At 43.2% G+C, this 23,621-nt stretch overlaps 2 protein-coding genes across 3 annotated transcripts in view; both read left to right on the plus strand.

The window, feature by feature from the left end:
- Nucleotides 1-12,828, plus strand: part of tnrc6ba (trinucleotide repeat containing adaptor 6Ba) — a 20,463-nt gene extending 7,635 nt beyond the window's left edge. The window contains exons 6-22 of one of the 2 annotated variants that reach the window (XM_028041257.1): nt 319-483; nt 1,358-1,554; nt 1,656-1,727; nt 2,309-2,500; nt 2,643-2,762; nt 2,882-3,007; nt 4,704-4,844; nt 5,847-5,960; nt 6,515-6,713; nt 7,789-7,956; nt 8,490-8,636; nt 8,715-8,858; nt 9,352-9,444; nt 9,579-9,782; nt 10,485-10,552; nt 10,638-10,777; nt 11,132-12,828. In XM_028041257.1, coding sequence (XP_027897058.1) covers nt 319-483; nt 1,358-1,554; nt 1,656-1,727; nt 2,309-2,500; nt 2,643-2,762; nt 2,882-3,007; nt 4,704-4,844; nt 5,847-5,960; nt 6,515-6,713; nt 7,789-7,956; nt 8,490-8,636; nt 8,715-8,858; nt 9,352-9,444; nt 9,579-9,782; nt 10,485-10,552; nt 10,638-10,777; nt 11,132-11,612 — 2,771 coding nt within the window. In that variant the 3' untranslated portion in view covers nt 11,613-12,828. The remainder of the gene's footprint in view (nt 1-318; nt 484-1,357; nt 1,555-1,655; nt 1,728-2,308; nt 2,501-2,642; nt 2,763-2,881; nt 3,008-4,703; nt 4,845-5,846; nt 5,961-6,514; nt 6,714-7,788; nt 7,957-8,489; nt 8,637-8,714; nt 8,859-9,351; nt 9,445-9,578; nt 9,783-10,484; nt 10,553-10,637; nt 10,778-11,131) is intronic. The other variant, XM_028041264.1, reaches the window with a different exon arrangement.
- An 860-nt stretch (nt 12,829-13,688) lies between these two features.
- csnk1e (casein kinase 1, epsilon) lies at nt 13,689-23,016 on the plus strand. Its single transcript, XM_028045439.1, has 11 exons — nt 13,689-13,977; nt 14,949-15,046; nt 15,851-15,961; nt 16,030-16,178; nt 16,903-17,131; nt 17,222-17,392; nt 17,471-17,619; nt 17,918-18,116; nt 18,187-18,332; nt 19,321-19,374; nt 21,050-23,016. The coding sequence occupies exons 1-10, from the start codon at nt 13,943-13,945 to the stop codon at nt 19,351-19,353; spliced, it is 1,320 nt and encodes a 439-aa protein (XP_027901240.1). The 5' UTR covers nt 13,689-13,942; the 3' UTR covers nt 19,354-19,374; nt 21,050-23,016.
- Nucleotides 23,017-23,621: the final 605 nt, after the last annotated feature.

Genomic DNA, 23,621 nt, shown 5'->3' on the forward strand with positions numbered 1-23,621 from the left:
AAACAACAGTACAGGAAAACCGTTTCACAGCCATCATCAGTGGCTATGCTAACCTATTACAGCCACGCGTAGCGTCAACATCTGACTGATTGACGCTTTGCTGTTTGATTCGCTCCAAACTGGTAGATGGAAAAAACATCATGCATGTTTTAAAAGTTTGCTCAAAATTTGCATAACTTTTGGTGGGAAGTGGCTAATAATGATCAGGAGCTTTAGCAGATGTTCAGCTTAGATTGGCTGAAGTCTCAGAATCACTGTGTGGATATATTGCGATCTTTACGGTGTAAATCCAGGAACGTTGTTTGTGTTTGTCTGCAGAACCTTCGGGCTGGGGCGGCGCGTCTCCAGCTAGTCCGTCGGTGGACAATGGTACGGCAGCCTGGGGGAAAACCAGCGACGCTCCCACTGGCTGGGGGGAAGCCGCCGACGCCGGAGGGAAGCCGGCAGGCTGGGGAAACGCTCCTTCAAACCCAATCAGATCTGGTTAGAAAAACCTCCGCTTCATTTTAAACATTTCAAAATAAATCGTTTCATTTATTCATTATGTATGGAGCTGAATTTGTTCTGTGCATTTAGAGGGATTGTTTATCAACACGGCAGATAGTTGACTGCATAAAGCTGGTTGCCATGGTTACCTTCCTCTATCTTGCTGTTTCAGTTAGCATATTGTTGGTGCTCTACAAATATGCCTGTTACTGGGCGATAAATTGTCCCAGTAATTATTCTAATAAATAATAATATTGTTGTTTTGACACCAGTTTCAGGCAGTTACTTGACACCATATTGAAATAAGTTAATTTGTCTCAAAGACCAATGAACTTTAATTTGGTAAAGAATATTGAGCACTGCATTGGGGAGACATTTTAAATATCCAAAATAAAATCTGGTTCATTCTTTAGTTTTTCTGTTTCAGAATAAAATGGCAAAAAAAATTTTTTTAATCTGAATGTAAAAGTGTTTTTTTGTTTCTGAATTCAAAGTAAAATATATTGTTGTTTTAATATGTAGCAATGCAGATCAGAAACACATCCATGGTGAATAGTTTTTATAAAAAGTGGCATTTATATTTTATGTGCAAAGAACAAATGAGATGACATCATTTCTGCTTTTCGTCAGTCGTTTTGACTGCTGAGAGTTTCAGTCTGTTTTAGTTAGTTCAGTATTTCCAGCCTGTGCAGGTTTTTAAAAGCATCTCCAGCAGAGTTTGGTCACTCTTACAGAAACAATCACGTGAAAACAAAAATGAACAAACAGGCAGCTGATAAGCTAAGCCTCCAGGAATCAAAATGGAGGCAGCTCCTCCATTTTGATTTGGATCAACTGTTGGTTAACTCGGATTTCTGACCCTCATCTAAAGGTTCGAAGTCTATGCAAGACAGCTGGGGGCAGAAGGAGAGTTCGGTGGCGGCGTCACGCCACTCCAGCTGGGAGGACGAGGAGGACGGAGGAGGCATGTGGAACAACGCCGGCTCCCAGGGCAGCGGCTCCTCCTGGGGCCAGGGGAGCAACGGAGGCTGGGGGCAAAGCAATCCGGGGAAGAAGACCGGCAGCAAGGCGAGTTAAACACTCAGTGGGGTCAGAGGTCGCATCACAGGCAGCCTATTTTCAGTTTTTTCAGTGTTTCCTCTGGTGAAGCTCTGCTCTGGTTTCTTCAGGCTCCGCTGAAGGCTGCAGGAGATTCCTGGATGAGTCCCATCAACAGGCAGTTTTCCAACATGGGAATTCTGGTACGGCTGAAAACTAATGACCCAATCACAGCGCAGAGCAAAGGTTTACATACAGACGGACCTTCATCACAAGCAGAACTCCAGACTTTAATGTGTCAGGACTTCATGTGACAGACTGACAGACAGACACAGTGTGGGACAAACCATGGAGCTAAATGGCTTCAAAGAGATTTTATTAGATAAAATCTTTAAAGTGTGGCTTGCATTTGTTTTGTCCCCTCTCTGAAGGGGATAAACTTTTAATTTGAATTTGTCTAAACTCAGACATTTAACACTGGAACTGGAAGACATTTTAAATATCCAACACCCAGCTCAGAGTTCCCATTTCCCAGGTACCTTAAATGCAGCATTTGTTGTCATGGCGATTCTGCAGCTCCTCCAGAGTCACCATGTTCAGATGACTGACTGATCAGAGCTCTGGGAGAAATGCATGCCACACTTTTCAGATTCTTATCCAGCCTGTTGCTTAAAATCCCAATAAACACGTTAAAGTTTGTAGTTTATCGTTAGTTGTGTGAATTTCGTTTCCCGGGTGGTGCAGCAGAAGTTTTCTGTCTGACTGCGGTCCGATTTATCGGCAGAACGACGAGCCCGGCGGGCTGAACATGGACCTGGCGCCGGAGAAGAAACTGGAGGCGGAGAAGAGAGGGATGGTGATGAACGACTACAACGGAGAGATGAGGAAAGGAGGAAGAGGGCCGAGTGGAGGAGTGCTGTACCGTCCCGGGTCCAAAGAGCCGGCGCCGGCGGATGCAGCATCTTACTACGATAAGGTACGGCCTCACGCCCGCCGCTGCGTCCGAACCTTGTTCTCTCTTGTGACTCTGCTTTTTTTCCTGCCTGGTCGTTTCTCTCCGTCTGTCTTCCCCCTCTCTGCGGCTCTGATTGGTCGGCCTGTGGCTGTCGCTCTGACAGACCTCACATTTGGCCAATCAGGATTGTTGCCTTGGAGACGAGGCGCCTTGCTCTCTGAACTTGCCTCCCACCGCCTGCAAGCCCCATTCCCTCTTCAGCCACTCTGTCCCCTTTAGACAAGTAAGACGCCTGTCCTCCGGTCGCGTCTCGCCGCCTGCGTCTCCATTCACTATAAATGTTCTCCTCGGCCCGCCAGCGCGCCGCTGTTGCCTGCTAACCGCTGCGTTTTCTGACTGCAGGGCGGCCACAGTATCTTTGGCGGGACTGGAGGAATGGCCCAGTCACGGCATCAGCCCGGTGTCCCGCCCATAAATCAGTCCCCAGGGATGCGAGCACAAGTGCCTCATCAGTTCCTGTCTGCCCAGGTAACAAACGTCCCAACTTCCTGTTTCACTGGTAGAAACATCACCTGAACCGCTGGTGATCATTCACACCAAGCACATCACGACATTTTTGAAAGTTGATTGAAAATGAAAAATGATAATAATTTGCAAGCGTAGCATTTTGGAGGTTTTCTTGTTGCTATAGCAACATGCAAAATGCAAAGATTTTCTTTTCATAAGGAGATGTTTGAGAGAGAAAATGTTTCGCTAAATTCTCGTTATGACTTTTTAATCCCAACTATAAAACGTATTGGTGAAAATGAGAACCTGTTGCATTGAAAGTTTCTTGTTATAACAAAAAAAGTTTTATAGCTCGTTTTAACAAGATTCTTTTTTTACAAGACTTTCTAGTTTAAGGAGTAAAACATCTTGTTAAAACAAGACACAGTTTAAACTTCTCGTTAAAAAGATTCAACAAGAACTTCCTCGTTATGAGATAACGCTCCTGAATTTATTTTTACAAACACTTTTGTAGAAATATTGTTTTTATAACCAGAAAGAATCCTCCATTCCAATAAATATTGGCGCAGTGTTAAAATTATTTTTATCTCTGTAAATAATATTGAAAAGGTTATTGTTCAGTTAAAGACTGACTCTGACTTAAACACAATTTATTATTAAATTCAGTTCAGACAGACTTGATTATTGCAGATTTTACCTGATTGTGCAGCTGAAATTCTATGTTTAACATGTTTATATATTAGAAGTATCTCTTTCTACTGATTTGACTTCAACTCAGAAGTTTTTTATACTTTTTTTGACCTGATTTGTGTTTTTATGCATCTTATGTTTTCTTTTTATTTTAATTGGTACATTTCCTCTGTTGTAAAGGTTTTATGATTTTATGTTTTTCTGCTTTTTAATCCACGTTTAGGCAGAAACTCTTCCTATTCTCATTAATCTCACTAAAAGTGGTTTTGCGGCTCAGCGTAGCGACGTTTCAGTCACATCTCGATTCTCGGGGGTTTAACGTGAGCAGAGTTTCTCCGGTGACGGTTGATCTGCGAGTCCCGCTGCGCAGCGCGTTGCTAGTCTGGGTCACATGACCGTACTCACAGGAGAGCGACGGGTTAAACCTGCAGTCTGCACCGTTAGGAACGAATCCCGACTTCCTCTTTCAGAAAAGCAGATTTGTTTTCTTCTAAACCGCAGGTGTCAAACTCGAGGTCCGCGGGCCAAATCCGGACAGCCGTAGCTATTTATTTTAGCCATCAATTAAACAGTTCTGTGGTTTAAATGTTATTGAATCAAACTAAACAGTTTTTTTTCTGCATACTGCTGAACTACATCAATCAGTCCCTCCAGTTTCACACTAATGCAGTGAAAATGGTCAAAAACATTTTTAAGTGATGCTAACTCCCACATGCGCATGGCAGCAGTTCGTTCTTCTGGTGCCTCAGCTTTTCTTCATGTTAACATACAAAAACTCACATTTAACGCCTTAAGCACAAATTTCCAACTTTATTTGCAAATATTTTTTAAGTCTGTTCCACAAATTACTGATTTTAAATGCAAAATATTACAAAATCCTGGTCAGTTTGGAAAGATATTAAATATTATTTAATTCTAAGAAGTACTTATCAGATGCAGCTGTTTTAATGGGTTTTATTGACGGATTATCAAGCGGTGGATCTGAGGATCATCCCAGGTTAACTTGTGGCTGCCTGTCGCTCTGCAGGTGCCGGGCTCCATGCTGAAGCCGATGCCGCCTCCCAGCGGGACGGTGGGGGGCGTCGGGGGAGGCGTGTTCCCCCCGCAGCTGTCCCCGCAGCACATCGCCATGCTCAGCATCTACCCGCCTCAGATCCAGCTGCAGCTGGTGAGGAACCGCATTCCTCTGGAATGACCAGCTGCTGCAGGCCGGCAGCAGTCAATCAGTTAATCACATGACCAGTTAAAGCAAAATCAATCATTTCCATTTGCATCATTTGTTGTTTTTTTTCTCTATCAGAAATTGGATGATAAAAGTTTCCGTCTGGTGTTTTGGTCTCAGACATTTCGTAATTAATTTTATTCATTTCTGTTTTATTTGTATATTTAAATGTCTTCCAGTGTTAAATGTTCATTAGAATTTAAAGTTTATTGATCTTTGATCATGTTTTTTTCATTATTACCATTATATTACTGGAATATGGTCTTAAAACAATATTTATCGCAATAACTTCTGGGACAAATTATTGTCCAAAAAGTTTAGTTATTATGGGCGGCTGATTCAGCTGCAGTTAAAACTGTTATTTAAAGGGCCAGTGTCATGTAAAATAACTTTTTAATCTTTCTATCACTTTAATGTTTTTCCCTCCTCAAAATCAAACCTGGAGCATTGCTTTGACTCTTACCTTTAATCTCCATGGCAACCATTCAGCTATTATGACACCTGGGTGGACCTAGCTCCGCCTTTGAGGCGCAGCTCTTTCAGACTAGCCAGCAGCGATTAGCAAACAGCTGCTGAGCTTGTTATAGGAGCTGCTGCTCAGAGCAACTCTGGTAGAAACTTTAAAGGGTTAATAGAGGAGCCATGTTGGGACGACTTCCTGGAGGCGGAGCTTCAGAAAGAGCAGGAGTTTTAAAGAGACAGAGACCCAATTTCAAGGTGTTGAATCAGGAAGTTATCTTCTGTTCAACAATTACTTTATTACGCTATAAAATGGCTCCATGTGCCTGGAAAACAAAACACGATACTGGCCCTTTAAAAATCAGAATAAGTTGGAAGATTTGCTAATATCAGAATCTGGTTTCTCTTTCTGGTCTCATTTCCTGTTTCTCTCTTTAATAAATAAATTTTAATAGTAGATCTGAACGTTTGTCCTGTTTTTGTGTTCAGGCTTGTCAGCTCTTACTGCAGCAGCAGCAGCAGCAGCAGCAGCCGCCGCAGCCGATGCTGCAGAACCAGAGGAAGTTCTCACCAAACGTTCGTCCGCAGACCGACCCTCAGCAGGTACGGCTACACCTGGCTGCTGCTCAAAGCGCCGCTAGCAGCCGTTTGCTGGGATATACACTCAGAAAAAGGCCAGTTGGTGAAGGAACGCCACAGTCAGAGCAGCAATGAAGCTAAAACTGCACAAACATATAAACATTTAGCATTTTACAGGTTCAATTATTAATCCTGGAAAGGAAGAGCAGCGGTTATTCTTTGCTGTATTTATGCAAGGAATATAACAAAATTCCCAGAATATTTTCTAAAGTAATCACAAAAACAATCTTAAAGTCCTGGAGGGACTGACTTTAGAATGGTCTAGTCAAAGTCCAGACCTAAATCTAGCTTAGAATAGTTGATAAAAACAGAGGCTCAGTGTTAAATCTGAATGAACATGAGGGCCTTTGCAAAGAAGAATGATTAGAATATGAATGTACGTCTAATAATGTGCCAGTCCAGGTTTTCCCTTCAATAACTCCTCCTCCTTGTCTCTCTTCCTCGTCTCCTCCTCCTTGTCTCCTCCTCCTCCTTGTCTCCTCCTCCTTCTTGTCTCCTCCTCCTCCTTGTCTCCCCAGCTGGCCCGCATCATGGCCGTCCTGCAGCAGCAGCAGAGGCAGCACCAGCAGATCAGCGGCCTGGGGGCCGGCTCCAAGTTCTCCCCGTCCCACCACAGCGGGTCGGGTCCCAAACTCCCCGGCACTGAACCGCTGCCCCATCCGGGCCTGGCCGGGTCCATGGTGGACCTGCAGCAGAAACCCTTTGGACCGTACTCTGGTCAGTGAGCCGCTAGCTACCTGAATAAAGTCATAAACAACAGAAGGAAACAAAATTTAACCTGAAAAAACGTCTTAAAGTTACGATACAAAAGTTTTGTTCAGTTCATCTGTTTCGTTCTTCCATCGTTTGATCGAATGAACGATAACTCAATCAATCACCTTCCCGGTTTTTGATTATTTAATACTTTCTGTTCAGAAGTCGATGCGCCCAGGGCGGCCATCTTGTTTGTTTACAGCTTCTGTTTATTTGTACTTTGAGTTTCAAAGTTCTGCTACTGATAATAATTTGATGCTGATTTGTTAAAAGGTGAAGGATTTTTTAGGCCAGTCATAATAACAAAAGTTTTTGGGCGATAAATCGTCCCAGAATTATTGCGATAAACGATAATATTGTTGTTTTGAGATTATTTTCCAGTAATATACAGATAAAAATGACATAAAGATGCAAGAACACATTCTCACACCAATAAACTTTAAATTCTGATCAACATTTAACACTGGAACTGGAAGACATTTTAAATATCCAAAATAAATAAAATATATAAATTGAATTATGGAGTTTCTGGAAACAAAATGGTCCTTCAGAATAAGAGATTGTTTAGACCAAAACTCCAGAGTGAAAACTTTTATTATCCAGTTTTTGGTAGAAAGAGAAGAACAAAATTGTTGAGCCAGTTTTAAATGATCATGTGGTTTATTGATTTATTGATTTATCGCGACAGGCCTGGTATTTCTATAAAGTATTTTCTCTAAAGTTTATACCAAAGTTTGTTTAACATTATTCATTTACTTTTTTATTTTGGAGTTTTCATAAAATTCTGACATTATTTTTGCAATATTACAATTTTATTCTTATAAATAAAAACAAAGCAAATAAAAAAACCTAACTTTGACCCTAACACCCGATTTAACCTGAATTCAAAGGACAAATAAACAGAAGCTTGTAAACAAACAAGATGGCCGCCCTGGGCACATCGACTCCTCAACTACAGAAAGTTTTAAACCATCAAAAAGTGATTAATTACTGATCAATATTATCATGTTTGCTAATGGTTGTGTGTCTGTGTGTTCAGGCTTCGGTTCTGCTGTGAACCTGCCGGGTCTGGACCTGGGCGGCTCCATGGTGGGCAGTGCCGGCGCCATGAAGGACCCGGCGGCGCCGCAGTCCCGCTTCAAATGGATGATGGAGGGCAGCTGCTCTCCCGACGCGTCCTCACCGGAAAACGCTTTCCACAAAAACGGTGAGATTCCGACATTTTCTCACGGTGAAATCTGAGATTCTTACAGAGAAACTGGAAAATGATCCTTAATGGAGGAATCTCCAGGTTTTAGGAACCAAGTTGGTTAATTCTGCCTAGTTCCAATTTTTGTCATGCCAAATCTGATTCATAATTAATTTATTTGTTGCCTTATTTCCTAAAAAAAACTCACAAATTGCAGAAAATATTTTCAAAAAGTGATTCTTATTTCAATCTTCCCTTCTGTGAGTCAGAAAATGGCGTCTCTGGGTCAGACTGCAAGAATTAGTTTTATTTTAAGACTGTAGTCATGATATTAAAAGAATAAAGATTCATTTTTACCAGAACTACAAAACAAATGTTGTTTTTAATGAGAAAAATGCTTAAATAATTTTTCTTTAAATAAAGCAACAGTTGGAGTGATTTTTTTATGATTTTAAAAATACTAAAAGTAATTTTTTTCCAACAAGTTACTAAAGTAACTAAGTACCTAGTTACTTTCTGGTTGTGGGTCACATTCATCTCCTTCCTTTCAGTCCCCATCACCCCCATCAAGATGCCAGGCGCCTCCCATTACTCCCAGTTTGACTTGCTGGTTGGAGACGGAGCGAGCGACAGCTGGCATCGCACCCCCGGCAACAAGATGGCTGCCAAGCCCAGCAGCGCCCCCAGCTGGCCGCCCGGTTGGTGCATCCCGCCGGGAAGCTGCGCTGAAGGAGGATCGCTGGCGCCGCTGACGGCCATGTTTGTTCCCGCTGCAGAGTTCCAGCCCGGCGTGCCGTGGAAGGGAATCGACCGCGTTGACCCGGAGTCCGACCCGTACATGACGCCGGGGAGCATGATGGGAAACGCGGTCTCACCTGGCCTCAACGACTCGGAGCACCAGCTGCTACAAGACAATACTGGTACAGAACGGCCGTTCAGAGGTCATGATGCAGGAAAACGATAAATTATCCAAATAATTATTATGATGGACGATAATAAAGTTTTGAGACCATTTTCAAGTTATATATTGATAATAGCATAAAAATGAAAGTTCACTTTCTGGAAATGAATAAATCTGTCAATTAAAAGCTTGGTAAATTAAACAAATTCAATAATTTCCATTTTCATGATTCATTTATTTTTTTCTCTTTGTACCAAAAACTGGATGATAAAAGTTTCAGTTAATTTTTGTCTTTAAAATCTCAGAGAAACTTAGTTTTAATATAAATCTAAGCCTTCAGTCATAGAAAAATCTTCTTCTATTTGTGACTTTTTGACATTTAAAGTTTTATTCCTTTGTAGCCACATAATTTTCTGAGTTGTTTAACTGATAAGTGGACGTTAAAGTGACTCTGGAGCAGCAGTGAACTCTGGGGTCAGTTTGAGGTCAGACTGTTTGCCCCTGTGTTTCAGACTCCACCCCCCCCCTGAACACCTTGCTGCCTTCACCTGGTGCCTGGCCCTATAGTGCCTCAGACAGCCTTCTTAACAATGCACACAACTCAGGTAAATAAACTCGCCTGCCTTCCTTTTGCATTTTGATTCCAGCTTTTACACACATCACAGCAGAATAAGGCCATGAAAGTTAAAAAAGTTGGTGAAGTTTGTTTGTGTTTGCATGTATGTGTTGCTTTCTGCAGCAAAGTACACGGACTATAAGACCAGCTGGCCGCCAGAACCCATTGGACACAAGTCCTGGAAAGCTAGCCGCAGCAGCAGCCAGGCCCAGCTGGCCCGGCCTCCGCCCGGCCTCGCTGGCCAGAAGCCGCCGTCGTCCTCCCCCTGGACCGGAGGAGCGCCGCGGCTCGCTGGGAGGGGCTGGAGCAGCGGCTCCACCAACACCGGTACAGCTAACGACGCTAACCAAGCTAACGACGCAAACCAAGCTAACGACGCTAACCAAGCTAACGACGCAAACCAAGCTAACGACGCTAACCAAGCTAATGGAGCTAACGATGCTAACCAAGCTAATGGAGCTAACCAAGCTAACGATGCTAACCAAGCTAATGGAGCTATCCTTATCATTTATCAGATAAAAAAATTCTGCAGATTTTTCTTTAACCTCATAAACGTTTTCATAAAATATTAGAAATACTTTAGAAGATACAAATAATTTTATCTTTAACAGGAAAACAAACATTTTATTTCCTAAAATGCAATAACAGAATTTGAAACGGGTGAAGTTAAAATATTGACTGATGTATGTATGTGTATGGATATATATATATATATATATATATATATATATATATATATCCCAGCTAAAGTTTGGTTTTCCCTTAATTGCTGCTCTGAATGTGTTGATGTTCCAGCAAATTGCCTTTTTTATTTAGTTATTGATTACTAAGTTAGTTAATTATTTCAATAATTGATTCATCCAGTTAGTCGTTTCAGCCATAATCTCTAGTTCCTCATATTGCTACTAATAAAACCCAGATAGACGACGTGGAATATGACCAGATTTTTTTTTATTATTTCTGTATTTATTTATTTTGACATGATGAATATGAACGTCGGCACCAGAATAAGGTGAAGTTTGTCTGCAGGTTCGACCTGGAGCGACGGGAACGGCCGGGAAAGCTGCTGGCTGGTGCTCAGTAACCTCACGCCGCAGGTACGCACGCCGCCGACCTTACCGTAAACAGGAAGTGAGCTCCGGCTGCTAGCTTAGCATCATCTGGCCTACCATGTGTCCGCAGATCGACGGCTCCACCCTAAGAACCATCTGCATGCAGCACGGCCCCCTGCTGACCTTTCACCTCGGCCTGACCCAGGGCACCGCTCTGATCCGCTACGGCTTCAAGCAGGAGGCGGCAAAGGCCCAGAGCGCGCTCCACATGTAAGGCGAACAGGAAACGCCAAACCGTAGCCGAGTCCATCTTAAAATGACAGCGGGACAAACAAAAAGCTTAGCAGCTAAAATATTGACACCAGTTGAGCTAGCATGCTAGTTAGCATGCTAGTTTCCTCAGTTGAAACTTTTCATTTTAAAAAAAATATGATGGGAGTCGTTGGCCTTTGACCTTTGGAAACATCTATTAATATTAAACTGATAGACAAATCTTTGCTGCAGAATTGTTGGACACCAGTTGAGAGAGCATGCTAGTTTTTATGCTAGTTTTTATGCTAGTTTTCACCTTTGAAAGCTTTTTGCAGTGATAACAGTGACGGTCTCCATCTTGTTTTGCCCCAGGTGCGTTCTGGGTAACACCACCATCTTGGCGGAGTTCGTCAGCGAGGAAGAGGTCGCTCGCTATATTGCACATTCTCAGGCCGGAGGGGCAGGGAGCGAAGGAGCCGCCGCCGCCGGGACCGGCAGCAACGCCGGCGACCGGGCTGGAGCCGCCGCCGTCGGAGGGGGAGTAGAAGGCTCCGCCCCTTCCAGCACCGCCGCCGTGTCTTCCAGCTCAGGGTGGCAGAGTCTGGACGGCGGCCCGTCGGACCCGGCCGGCGTCGCCCAGGCGACCGGCCTCGGAATCTTCACACAGTGGAGCAGCAATGGCGGCGGTGGTGCGGAGGCGTCCCGGCCGGCGCTGTGGGGCGGGATGGGGGGTTACCCCGGCGGCAGCGGCGGCCTCTGGGCGTCTCCGGCGCTGGAGGATCGCCACCAGATGGGAAGCCCCGCCTCCCTGTTGCCGGGCGACCTGCTGGGCGGCGGCGCCGACTCCATCTGACCCCCCGACCTCCAACATGAAGACGACAGCAACACTTGAACTCAGAACCTCACCATCAGCATCCAGACTGCTCAGGCTCCGCCCCCTCCGGGTCGCCATGGCAACCAGTAAACTCGCTGTTTTTAGTACGCCACTTTGTTTTTGTATCTGTATTTAACGGTCAGATCTCAGACTTGCAGACTGAGCCCGCGTCCGGCCCAGCGCTCCGGGGCGCGTTCGTTTTCCGTTTCTGGAGGGGAGAGGGGGCGGAGCTTAGGGACGGCGCCACACTACTGAATTACACGGCGACACGCATCATCGGAGGTTAGTCTGCCGGCACGGAGCGCCGCCATCAGAGAGGGACCCAGGGTAAAACACAAGCATCGTTAGCCAAACTTGCACTATTAGCCTCTGGGTTCGTCAACTCCTCCTTCCTCCTCTTCCTCGCTTAGTTTTTTACTCCAACAGGTAAGACGTTGCGACAGCTGTGGCCTTGGCTGAACCCCATCATCACCTACTCTGCTCATATATTTGACAGTAACGTATCTCTGTCGGTGTACGTTGGTTGTTTATCATATTTTTTATGTTTTAAAGAAATCGGTGAATCTTTGTGTCGTTTTTTTGTTTTGATGCAACCATGACTCGCTGTAAAGCTGCCCTCCTGCCTGCCTGAGTGCATGAAGAGCGTCCAGCGGCTCAACACGATGATGATGATGATGATGAATGTTTTTCCTTTATGTCCAGGAGAGATTCATGAGAACTGCTTCAGCGTGTGTGTGTGTGTGTGTGTGCTACCAGTCAGGGAAGCGATTGGATGTAAACAGATTTTCTCGACCGTCTGCCTGAAAAGTTCAAAAACTGATCCGGCTCTATACGTCTCTGATGTCTGTTGTTTATTTTTTAGCAGCGTTTTTTTGTTTTCCTGTTAAATGCAATAAGAGAAATGTTTTGTTTTGAAGACAAAGCAGGAAACTGACGGCATTTGTGTGAAGATGCCATGTCCTACCATACCAAGCTGAGCTGGAACAGTGTTTTACAGACACGTTAAAGACATTACCTGTTTATGTTTTACTGTGTTTTTCTTCTTTTTTTTGGTTTATGTATCCGTTTAAATTAAGTCAGTCTTTATTATCACTCCTGTTCAGGATGTTTTCATTTATTTCATATGTTACAAAAAGGAGAGGAAGTTAATTTAAAGCAGAAAAGAACAAGATAATAAAGGTTGAGTTGAAGTCTGGTTGTTTGTGTGTTTAATTATTGGGAAAGGTTTGACTTTCATCATGAGATTAAAAACTTATCCTGTAAAAAGTTCAAATGAAAATGCTTCTAAAACAGGCTGGATTTATGCAGCTTTACATATTATAAATTTATTTTAACAAGACTCAGGACTTTAACACATTAATTTCAATTAATTTACTTAAATTCCACTTTAGAGTCATTGGTTTAGAATTATGTCATAAACAAACTTAAACTCAATTAAATTTACTGAAACATGCAGAAAACTGAATGTTTTTAAAATAATTTCACACCTAAAACAGTTTTGTCCTTTTTTATGAGATGCACAAAGTTTCTCTCAGATCTTCAGATGTTTTTGAACAGCAGAAGTTTAATTCAAGGTCACTTTAAGACAGATATTTAACTAGCAGGTTAAGTATTTAACTTGCTAGCTAAGTTAGCAAGTTAACACTTTGCTAGCTCAGCTAAACGCTTACCTAGCAAGTTAAATATTTAGTTAGGAAGTTAAGTCAGTGTGTTTTTTATACTAAATGTTCACAGTAAAAAGGTATAGAGGGTTGAAGACATTATACAGTAGTATAGAAATATTTACTTTGCTAGCTAGATACATAAACTAAATATTATGTTAGATGTTTATTGCTAATTTAGCCAGAAACTACATATTAAGTTTACAACAAAGATAACAAAACTAAGTATTTAGTTAGCAAGTTAAGTATATTTAGTTAAGCTAAACGTTTGTTAGCAGCCATGCTCCAGTTTAGGTGAACGTTTCCTTCGCTGCATGTTGGTGAATGTTTCTGATTGCGTAATCTCTGGATGTGCTGCTGCTTTAAGAACATCCGGGCATCTCTGGCTGTCTGCGGATGACATCATTGATATTGTGAGCGGTGTAAACCGAGAGCGGACTGGGTGTGAGGCGCAGCCACGCAGCGGAGAATCAGCGACTTTTAGGCTCTTATTTATATTTTATTTCTCTGACTTCAGTCCAAAATGCAGTGAAGTCGAAGCGCCGCAGCGGGAGGGACGGAGAGGCAGCGCGGCGGCGGGCTGCGCCTTCAGGTCACGCATCTCTGAGGCTATGATCCGTCCCGGACTCCGTCGGCGCGCTGCTGTCCATGGTCCTGACTGAGACGGAGCGACCACAGAGCCGGTGAGGAGGTCCTGGAGGTCCTGGGGGTTCTGGAGGTTCTGGGTCGTGTTGGGCTGCAGGGCGCGGTTAGGATCCGGCGCTGCGGCTGCGGCCGTCGCTATCTGGGGCAGATGCGTGAAGCGTCCCGCCTTGTTGTGGCTCCTGGCGGAATATCTGCTCAGAGGCGGTAGATGCTGCTCATTTTCCTGCGTTTGGATGCGGGTTGTGGGTTTGTTTGGAGTCGTTGGAGTGAAATGTGGAGCTGGTTCTCATGGAGCAGCGGGAGATCCGGCTTCCCTCCCTGCAGCTGCAGGACGGATCAGTTACACAACTCAGCCCGTCCTGCTCCGAACCTCAGTCATCCAGATCAGCACAGGGGAGAAACAGGAAACAGCAGCGATCATTTACATCATTTAGTCTGTTATAAGAGGGGAAAGGATTTAATCCTTCAATATCTTCACCATATGATGCTAAATATTTACAAACTAATTAATTTGTTTTGCTAACTATTTAGCTCAGACCTAAATATTTAGTCAGAAAGTTAAATATTTAGTTCAAGGCTAAATATTTAGCTATGTTAAATATGTAACAGCCTAAATATTTAACTATCTTGTTAAATATTTAGGTAGCAAATTAGATGTTTATTTTTGAACTTTGACATTTATAAATGAATGAATAATATGGTGGAAATTATTATTTTCTGACAAATAAACCAAAATGTTGCTGATCATTTTTCTGTGGTTCCGTCAGTTTCTGACTGTTTCCAGAGTTTCTTCTCTCGGTGTTTCTGCGGGTCGGTTCTCTTCGTTCCTCCTGGTTCCCCTGACCCAGACTCATCTTCATCACTGCTTTTACTTCCTCCTCTTCCTCGTCTCCTCCAGTTTTCTTTGCGCTCATGACACAGCAGAGTTTCTTTTTCCTGCAGCTTTGCACCACTTTGTGTTTGCTGTATTGATCAGCAGTGACTGACTGGTGGTTGTGTTGTGTCCCAGAGAGGTGAAGCGCTCCGGAGCGATGGAGCTCCGCGTTGGGAACAAATATCGCCTCGGGAGGAAGATCGGCAGCGGGTCCTTTGGAGACATTTACCTGGGTGAGAATCAGCTTCCTTGGTTTACTCACACACTTCCTCAGGTTTTTGTTTTGTTTTTTGCAGTACTGTACTCAGAGCTCTTCTTTTTCAATCTGAAAAGTGTGGTGTGCATTTTGTATTCAGCTGTAAGTCTGCTTATGAAATTCATGTTGTGGGACATATTTAAGTCTAAAGACTTAAAATTTTCCTAATTTTTGCTAAAAATGGGATCAAACTCAGTCAGACTAGATGGAGAACATCTTTAAGTATCAGGTTTTAAGTTAGAGTTAGATCTGAACTTTGACTAGACCCTACTGTATAGTGCGTTCTGTGACTTGAGGCGGTTGAGGCTACTGCTAATATACAATAATAATTTATCCTTGCTAGCTAGCAAAGGTATATTAGCAGCTAAATTAACAGGAAAATTGTTTCTGGTTCCTGCAGTGGAAAGAGAAGGAGGAGAAAAGCTAATGTAGCTAAACGATAGCTAGCAATGGTCAAAGTGTAGCTATTGTGTTAATTCCTGCATATTTACATTGCCATGAATTGTAGTAATGTTGATTAATGTGCACTATGCTAATTAAATCAGATCAATTAAATTATTTTTTGTGTCTGTTGTGTGTAAATTTATGGCCAGTTGGTTTGATGATGATGATCCTTAAGATGCTTCAATCAATCTGTTTGGGTCTAAGACTGTTTCTCTTGTTACATAAAGGTTTTAAAAAGTCTTCAATCTGAATTGATGAAGCCCTGTCTGTCTCCCTGTCTGTCTGTCTCCCTGTCTCCCTGTCTGTCTGTCTGTCTGTCTGTCTGTCCGTCCATCAGGCTCAAACATCGCCACAGGAGAGGAAGTGGCCATCAAGCTGGAATGTGTGAAGACCAAACATCCGCAGCTCCACATTGAGAGCAAGTTCTACAAAATGATGCAGGGAGGAGGTGAGGCTTCCACGTGACATGAGTTTAAAAGGATCCAGTTTCCCGACGCTCCGATGTTTTCCCTCCAGTGGGAATTCCCTCCATCAAGTGGTGCGGCGCCGAGGGAGACTACAACGTCATGGTGATGGAGCTGCTGGGCCCCAGCTTGGAGGATTTGTTTAACTTCTGCTCCCGCAAATTCAGCCTGAAGACGGTCCTGCTGCTGGCCGATCAGATGGTGAGACAGACAGACAGACAGACAGACAGACGGGGAGACAGGGAGACAGGTCCGAAATCACAGCAGGGTTTTATATTTCTGAGATTCGCTAACATTATTGTTAGCGAATCTGGCATTTGAGAGGCTACAGTTAGCGTTGATGAGCTAGTGTTAGCGTTGATGAGCTAGTGTTAGCGTTGATGAGCTAGTGTTAGCTTTGATGGGCTAATATTAGCTTTGATGGGCTAGTGTTAGCATTGATGAGCTAGTGTTAGCATTGATGAGCTAGTGTTAGCATTGATGAGCTAGTGTTAGCATTGTATAGGCTCGTCACTCACAACTCTTACTTTTTTAAAACAGAACATGCTTGTCATGCGATGTCTGTAAGTTGCCGTGTTTTTAAACAGTTTACTGTGATGCAACTTGACATAAAACAGAAACAAACTGTGTAATAAAGAGCTGAAGTTGGCTTCAGGTTGATAAACTAATGTTATTTAATTTTCACAAATCAAATAAAGGTTTAACAAATCACACACTAGGTTTTAAATATTCTGGTTTTAATGTGGAATAGTGTAGTCCATGTTTGAAGAGTCTCAAAGTTTTTACATTTTGTCGCTGGAGGAACAACGGTCTGAAGTTTGGCACCAAGATTCTCACTCAGAGGAGCAAAAAAGCCGAGCAGAAGGGAGACAGAAACGTTTGGGTTCTGACTCGTACCAACGCCGGGTCGACCTTTCCTCCACAGATCAGCCGGATCGAATACATCCACTCCAAGAACTTCATCCACAGAGACGTGAAACCCGACAACTTCCTGATGGGCCTCGGGAAGAAGGGCAACCTGGTCTACATCATCGACTTCGGCCTGGCCAAGAAGTACCGGGACGCTCGAACGCACCAGCACATTCCCTACCGCGAGAACAAGAACCTGACCGGGACGGCGCGATACGCCTCCATCAACACCCACCTGGGCATCGGTAAGTTTCCCCTGCAGGCCTCCGGTCTCACCGCGCCGCCGCCGCCGCCGCTGCTGCTGCCGCTTCACGCCGGTGAGTTTTCCTCCACAGAGCAGTCAAGACGAGACGACCTGGAGTCTCTGGGTTACGTCCTCATGTACTTCAACCTGGGTTCGCTGCCCTGGCAAGGACTCAAGGCTGCGACCAAGAGGCAGAAGTACGAACGCATCAGTGAAAAGAAAATGTCCACCCCTATCGAGTTGCTCTGCAAAGGATACCCCTGTGAGTCTGGATGAGAAATGTGTCATTTTGAAACAGTTTGTCCTTGAGATCCTCATCATTCCTTCCTGTCTCCGCCAGCCGAGTTCTCTACCTACCTGAACTTGTGTCGCTCTCTGCGGTTCGATGACAAACCCGACTACTCGTACCTGAGGCAGCTGTTCAGGAACCTTTTCCACAGGCAGGGATTCTCTTACGACTACGTCTTCGACTGGAACATGCTGAAGTTTGTGAGTGTCTTGGTTTTCTCTCTTTAAGTTAAGGAAACATCTTCCAGAAACTAGAGAACTTTGACTTGTTCGAATGCATCCGTTTTCTCCAGATTGTATGTTATGCCACCGTTTTCAGCCGTAAGCTCTAGATGTTCCAACTCTTTCCAAAACACATCGTCAGAAATGCATCGCTGATCATCAGGTCCACAAAGTTACATCCACACTGAACCCTTCCTTCTGGGTGCTGTCCACCATGTTTGACTGGGGTTACGAGGTATTTGTGGTGATACTGTGAGCCGTGTTGAATCCTCCTCAGGGTTCCAGCAGGACAGCAGAGGACGGGGAGCGAGAGAGGAGAGAAGGGAAGGAAGGAGAGGACCGAGCCGGCGCGGGTCAGAGAGGAGCCGGAGGCCGAGCCCTGCCTCCAGGTCCGAACCCTTGTGCCGCCAACCGAGTCCGGAACGAGCCAGAGACGGCTCCTTCCAACCAGGCGTCGCGTGGAGCCCAGCCGTCAGGTCAGGAGCTCTTTTGGGTAAAACACCATCAGACCAGGTTTAGTTTCTGACCGCTGTCTGCTGCGCGCAGGAAACCGGTCGCCTCAGGCGGGCCGGGCCGAGAGAGCTGAGAGAGAAAGGAAGGTGGCGATGAGGCTCCACCGCGGCGCCCCCGCCAACGTCTCGTCCTCTGACCTCACTGCACGCCTCGACCAATCACGCATCACTGCCTCACAGGTAGGAAGTCTGGGATGGAGAGCCCACCTTTAGCCAAGGACCTCCTTCTGCTAGCCAGTTGGGTCCAGAGGGGTACTTTTAGGGTGACGGTCCGGTCGACCCGGTTCTACTGGAATCAGAACTCCATCATCTGCTCCACCTCCAGCTGCTGTGGTTCTAACCCAAACCAACCTGTTCCCCTCCTGGCCTGTGGGGGCGCTGCACCAAGAACCACTGAAGGAAACGACACTAAAACCTCTGAAGACGCTGAGAGCAACTTCCTTCTTCACCAGATGGAAACAAGATGGAGGATTTTAGTGTTGGAGGATTTCTCTTTAGTCTTTGGCTGAAGACCATGAGCCATTTCTGCTGCTAGCGCTAGGCTAACACGTTAGCTTTGGTTGTATTTACCCAGAATGCCCTGCGCTGTAGTCCACTTCCTGCTTTTGGAGCGGTCTCTGGTCCGCTTGGCGTTCACATTCAAACTGAACCAGAGTTCACTTCAACCGAACCTAGACTGAGGTTTGGAGGACCAGAGGTCAGAGGTCGATTAGCGTTCACACCTCCAGCTGGACTGGAGTTTGACTAGGCAAATGGACTGGAGTTGGATTAAAGTGGACTGGGCAGAGCTGAAGGCTGAATGCAGCCTTAAAAAACGATTTGCACATTTAGATTGACTCTGTTTTCCTCTAATTCAGAAAAGGGTCGAATATTAACTGATGATGAGTGAAAAGAAGCAGATGAAGAAACGAAGGACTGAAGAAAATTTTCAACTAGAGAGAAAATTTAATCAAGAAACTTTTATCACCGAGAATCTGTTTCCTGTATCTCTATAGATGTTGGCTCGTCTTTGACACAGAGTTTTATTAAAAAATTATATTTTCTTCTTGTTTGACCAGAATATGGATGAAGAACTTTATGTTCGTGTTCTCAGACGATCTGAACCAGGAGCGTCTGCAGGTTTTTAGCATCTGAGCTGCTTTAAGCTCCTCTGTTCTCCTCCATGCAGGTCAGTGTCCCGTTTGAACATCTGGCAAAGTGACGTCCTGCTGGCGAGCTGCAGGTCAGTAACACAGAAACACCTTCACAGCATCAATCATCTGTTCCTGGAGGAAACATGGCAGCAGCTGATTGTAGATTAGCCTCCAGTCAGACTCAGTGTTTCCTTTTACTGACTGACAGGATGCAGCTTTAGCCGTTCTGCTCACAGCGTCCTGCAGGAGTATTCACACCCTTTAACTCTTTCACTTTATAAGGTGTTAAAACTTTATGGGTTTTTATTGGGACTTTTGAGGCAGCCGACAGGCGCAGACAGCAAAACACAGGAATGATGTAAACTCCAAAACACACGCGAATGAAAAAGGAATGAAAAAGGAATGGTCCTGCAGATAAAAAAATGCTGCAAGCGCAAAAAATAGAAGTAAAAAAATACAATGAAGAAAACAGATGCAAAACAAAATTAGCTGAAGCTAACGCTAAGCCGTTAAACACATAGAAAAATGATGGAAGCTAATTGTAAACTCCTAAACACAAAAGATTAGCAGACGCTAACTCTAAATTACTAAGTACATAAAAATTGTTGAAATTAACACTGAACTGCTAAACACATTTAAAAATTATAAAGTCTCTGAAACAAATCTATCCTCCAAAAAAAGGTTTAGTTGAGACCAAATCAACAGGCTGAAGATTTTATCGCCCAGGTTTTATTAGAAAAACAATAAATGACGCAAATGGAAATGATTGATTTTGTTTTAACTCATCATGTGATTAATTGATTTATTGCTAATTGTGACAAGTCTAGCTGGGAATTAATTTAAAAATATATCTTCACTGCAAAAACACAAAATCTACCAAGTAATTTTGGTCTAATGCAAATAACTGGAAATAAAGCAAAACAAGAAACTTTTCATTGAGATATAGAAGCTTGTTTTAGGTAAATTATTCCTTAATATTGATGAAAAAGTTCTAATTGCTGTTCCCTAGCAACCCCTGTCAAGCCCCACCCGTTCCTTAGCAACCCCTGTCAAGTCCCGCCCGTTCCCTAGCAACCCCTGTCAAGCCCCGCCCATTCCCTAGCAACCCCTGCCAAGCCCCGCCCATTCCCTAGCAACCCCTGTCAAGCCCCGCCCATTCCCTAGCAACCCCTGCCAAGCCCCGCCCATTCCCTAGCAACCCCTGCCAAGCCCCGCCCATTCCCAGCAACCCCTACCAAGCCCCGCCCATTCCCTAGCAACCCCTGTCAAGCCCCGCCCATTCCCTAGCAACCCCTGCCAAGCCCCGCCCATTCCCTAGCAACCCAGTTCCAGTTCCACTGGCAGATTATTGCACTTAAAACAAGACATATTTCCCATATTATAAGTGAAATAATTTACCAATAAAACTAGAGCTATTTCATCAATGATAAGAAATTATTGACTTAAAACAAGTTTCTATATCTTGATGAAAAGTTATTTGTATTGTTTTATTTCAACTAAACAAAAATAAGATTTTTGTTTTTGCAGTTTTTGATCAACAAGTTAGGAAACTGTACAACTTTTAGACCCTTTTCAAAAGTTTTTAATTAAAATATTGCATGTAAATTTTGTGCTGAGCACGTAAAGAAAATAATGTAAAAAAACTATTTTTCATTTGTAACTGAAGGATAAATAAATAAAAGCCTTTTGGCCTCTGAGTTTTCTCAGCTGCCGTTAAACCTTCCGGTTTTGTGACGTTTCTTTGTTTTGTGTCCCATCATGTAGCAACCGAAGGGCATCGAACCCCCGACTTTCAAATCCAAATCGAACAAATGAAGGCATGAATGGTGAGGGAGGCGGCGGGCGAGCGAGTACCCAGTGCGTCTGTCCATGTTTCTGCTGCTGGGAGCAAAGCCTGATGGGAAACCAGTGGAAGAAGGAGAACCTCCAGCTGAACCAGTTTGGGCTTCGATCAGCGCTGGTACCGGGAGCTGGGCGCTAAACTTCGCTCCTCTTCACCTTCACATCAACACTGAGGCTCAATTTGCACAAAAAACAGAATGAAAACATCAAAGTGCACAAAAAGGACTAAAATTACACAACTGTGATTTATACGTGTAGTCGATCAAAAAAGATCAATTTGCTTTTGTTTGAGAGTTAAATCTGCAGCTTCTGCTGTTATTTATTCTGATCTACAGTTGAAGCCAGATATTTACATACTCTGTATAAAACGACATTCTCACACTCTGAGGGTAATTTTCCTGTTTTACCCCAGTTAGGGCAAACCTTATTTCTATTAGTTCAATGTCAGGTTTATGAGGAAAACAATATTTCTTAATTTCCTCTCAATTCGGATCAAAGCTTCTCAGGACGGTTTGCTGGAGTGGATCCAAACGTTTCAGTTTTTCCTCTGATTGGATTCCATTAAAATCTTTAATCAAGTTCATTTCAGGGTCTTTAATTAATTAGTCTATTTAATCAAAAACGAGCAACAAAATCTCAATTCAAAACCCCGATCATTCATGGAGCTTCTGGATTGTGGATGCTAACGTTAGCACTAGCTAATGCTAACATGTTTAGCATTAAGATGCTATCTCAGGCTAGCATCGCTTTGCTGATAGGCCGCCTTCTTTTAACAACAGTAGTCTTTTCCAGCATCCAATCAGATTAAAGCAGAAATTAACCAGAGAAGAAGCTTCATCCTCCATCGCTCTTCTGTGTGCGTCATATTTACGGCCGTACCAGAAACACATGAATACAGAGGTTCCGAACAAAAAAGATTCATTAAAATTTTTACTGCAATTAATTCAAATCAACGTGTCAAAGTTCCTGTGATGTTTGTCTCTGTGTCTGTCTACAGACTGTAAATTGTTTTTTATGTTTCTTTTTAGCGATGGCTTCTTCATCTCCGAGCCGTTCAGCCCAGACTGAACGACGTGGAAACTGAGCTATTTTCAAACAATAAGTTTAGTTTTTGATGCTGTTTTACGCCAAACTGCAAAAACACAAAATCTACCAAGTATTTTTGTCCAGTTTCTGCTGCAAACATCTTATTACACCTGAAACAAGACAAAACTGACTTGCAAGACATAGTAAATAATTTCTTTATACTATTGAAAAAGCTTCAGTTTCACTGGTCAAATCTCATAAACTTGGTTTATGAATGTTTAAATTCAAAGAAATTCTGTATAAGTTGTTTAAAATGCTGATATCTATCAAACCAGGATGGTTTATGTACGGTAATCCTTACTGCCCTAAAACAGGAAAAGCTTACTCTGATTTATTGTCAGAACCTTTTTACACAGAGGATTTATATCTGGTTTCAACCTGCAGCCTTGGAAGCTAAATCAAAAGTTTGGGTCTCAGTAGGAGAGGATCAGAGGAAAAGAGTGAATGTGAGAAAATCTGCAGTGAAAAGTTTCTGCTTTTGGAAAGTCTCCATCTTTGTTCGTGTTCTTGTGTCTTGCTTCTGTTTCGCCTTCAGCTTTGCTTTAAGGACTCCGAGGAAATGTCCGGATCAGGAAAGACGTGAAGAAGATTAACGAATAAAGTTAATCGAATGTGAGCAAGTGGACGTGTACAGCAGCAGGAGTGTAGATACGACTCGGCAGAATGTGACAGAAAGCTTATTTTTCTTTGATAAACCTTTAGAGTCTGAGACAAAAACTGGTGACTGTTTTCCTTTTTCCTGCTTTGGTTTTATGACTATATTGGTGTTTATTTTCAGATTCAATAAAAGTATACGCAGCTTACCCAGACTCCTGGTCTTGTTTCGTGGGTAAGAATGGCCTAGTCAAAGTTCAGAGTTAAATCCTCCATGAGCTCCAGCGGTTAGAGATGTAAATAAGTTGCAGCAACAACTACAGTGGATGGAGGTGAGCATTCACCTTCAACACTGGTTCTTCCACTTACTTTACATTTAAATTTCATTTTTAAAATCTTTTAAAGGTTGAATTTGTTTTGTTTTTATATTATTTTGCTGCTACACACATAAATCAGTCTGGTTAAATCATAGTCACAAATATTATAAATAAAACTATCAGCAATGCAAAGCCATGACCTCCAACTGAATTTTTGTAAAGTTTGATTTCAAGGAAGGTAAAAAAAAAAATCATTCAGAATTTTATTAGATTTTTTCTGACTGATCTAAATAAAAATGTTTGTTTTGGTTTCAGACTGTGATGTGAATGGAAATATCTGGTTTCAGATTTATACTTTACAAAATATTGCAATAACAAATTTAGGTCCCACCAGCTGATGACAAATTTTAAGTAGTATGATATAACTAGTAGTAGTAGTAGTACATATTTTTTATTTCTAGTAGTAGCTACAGTACTAAAACGTACTTTTAGGATTA

Source organism: Xiphophorus couchianus, chromosome 2 (assembly GCF_001444195.1).
Source record: "Xiphophorus couchianus chromosome 2, X_couchianus-1.0, whole genome shotgun sequence".
Taxonomy (NCBI): Eukaryota; Metazoa; Chordata; class Actinopteri; order Cyprinodontiformes; family Poeciliidae; genus Xiphophorus; species Xiphophorus couchianus.

What these genes read in the sequence shown, in the direction of transcription:
- csnk1e (XM_028045439.1), top strand. Translation starts at nt 13,943, where the DNA reads ATGGTCCTGACTGAGACGGAGCGACCACAGAGCCG. An exon ending in CAAAATGATGCAGGGAGGAG is followed by an intron (nt 15,962 to 16,029) that starts GTGAGGCTTCCA and finishes TTTTCCCTCCAG; the next exon opens with TGGGAATTCCCTCCATCAAG. An exon ending in ACTGGAACATGCTGAAGTTT is followed by an intron (nt 17,620 to 17,917) that starts GTGAGTGTCTTG and finishes AATCCTCCTCAG; the next exon opens with GGTTCCAGCAGGACAGCAGA.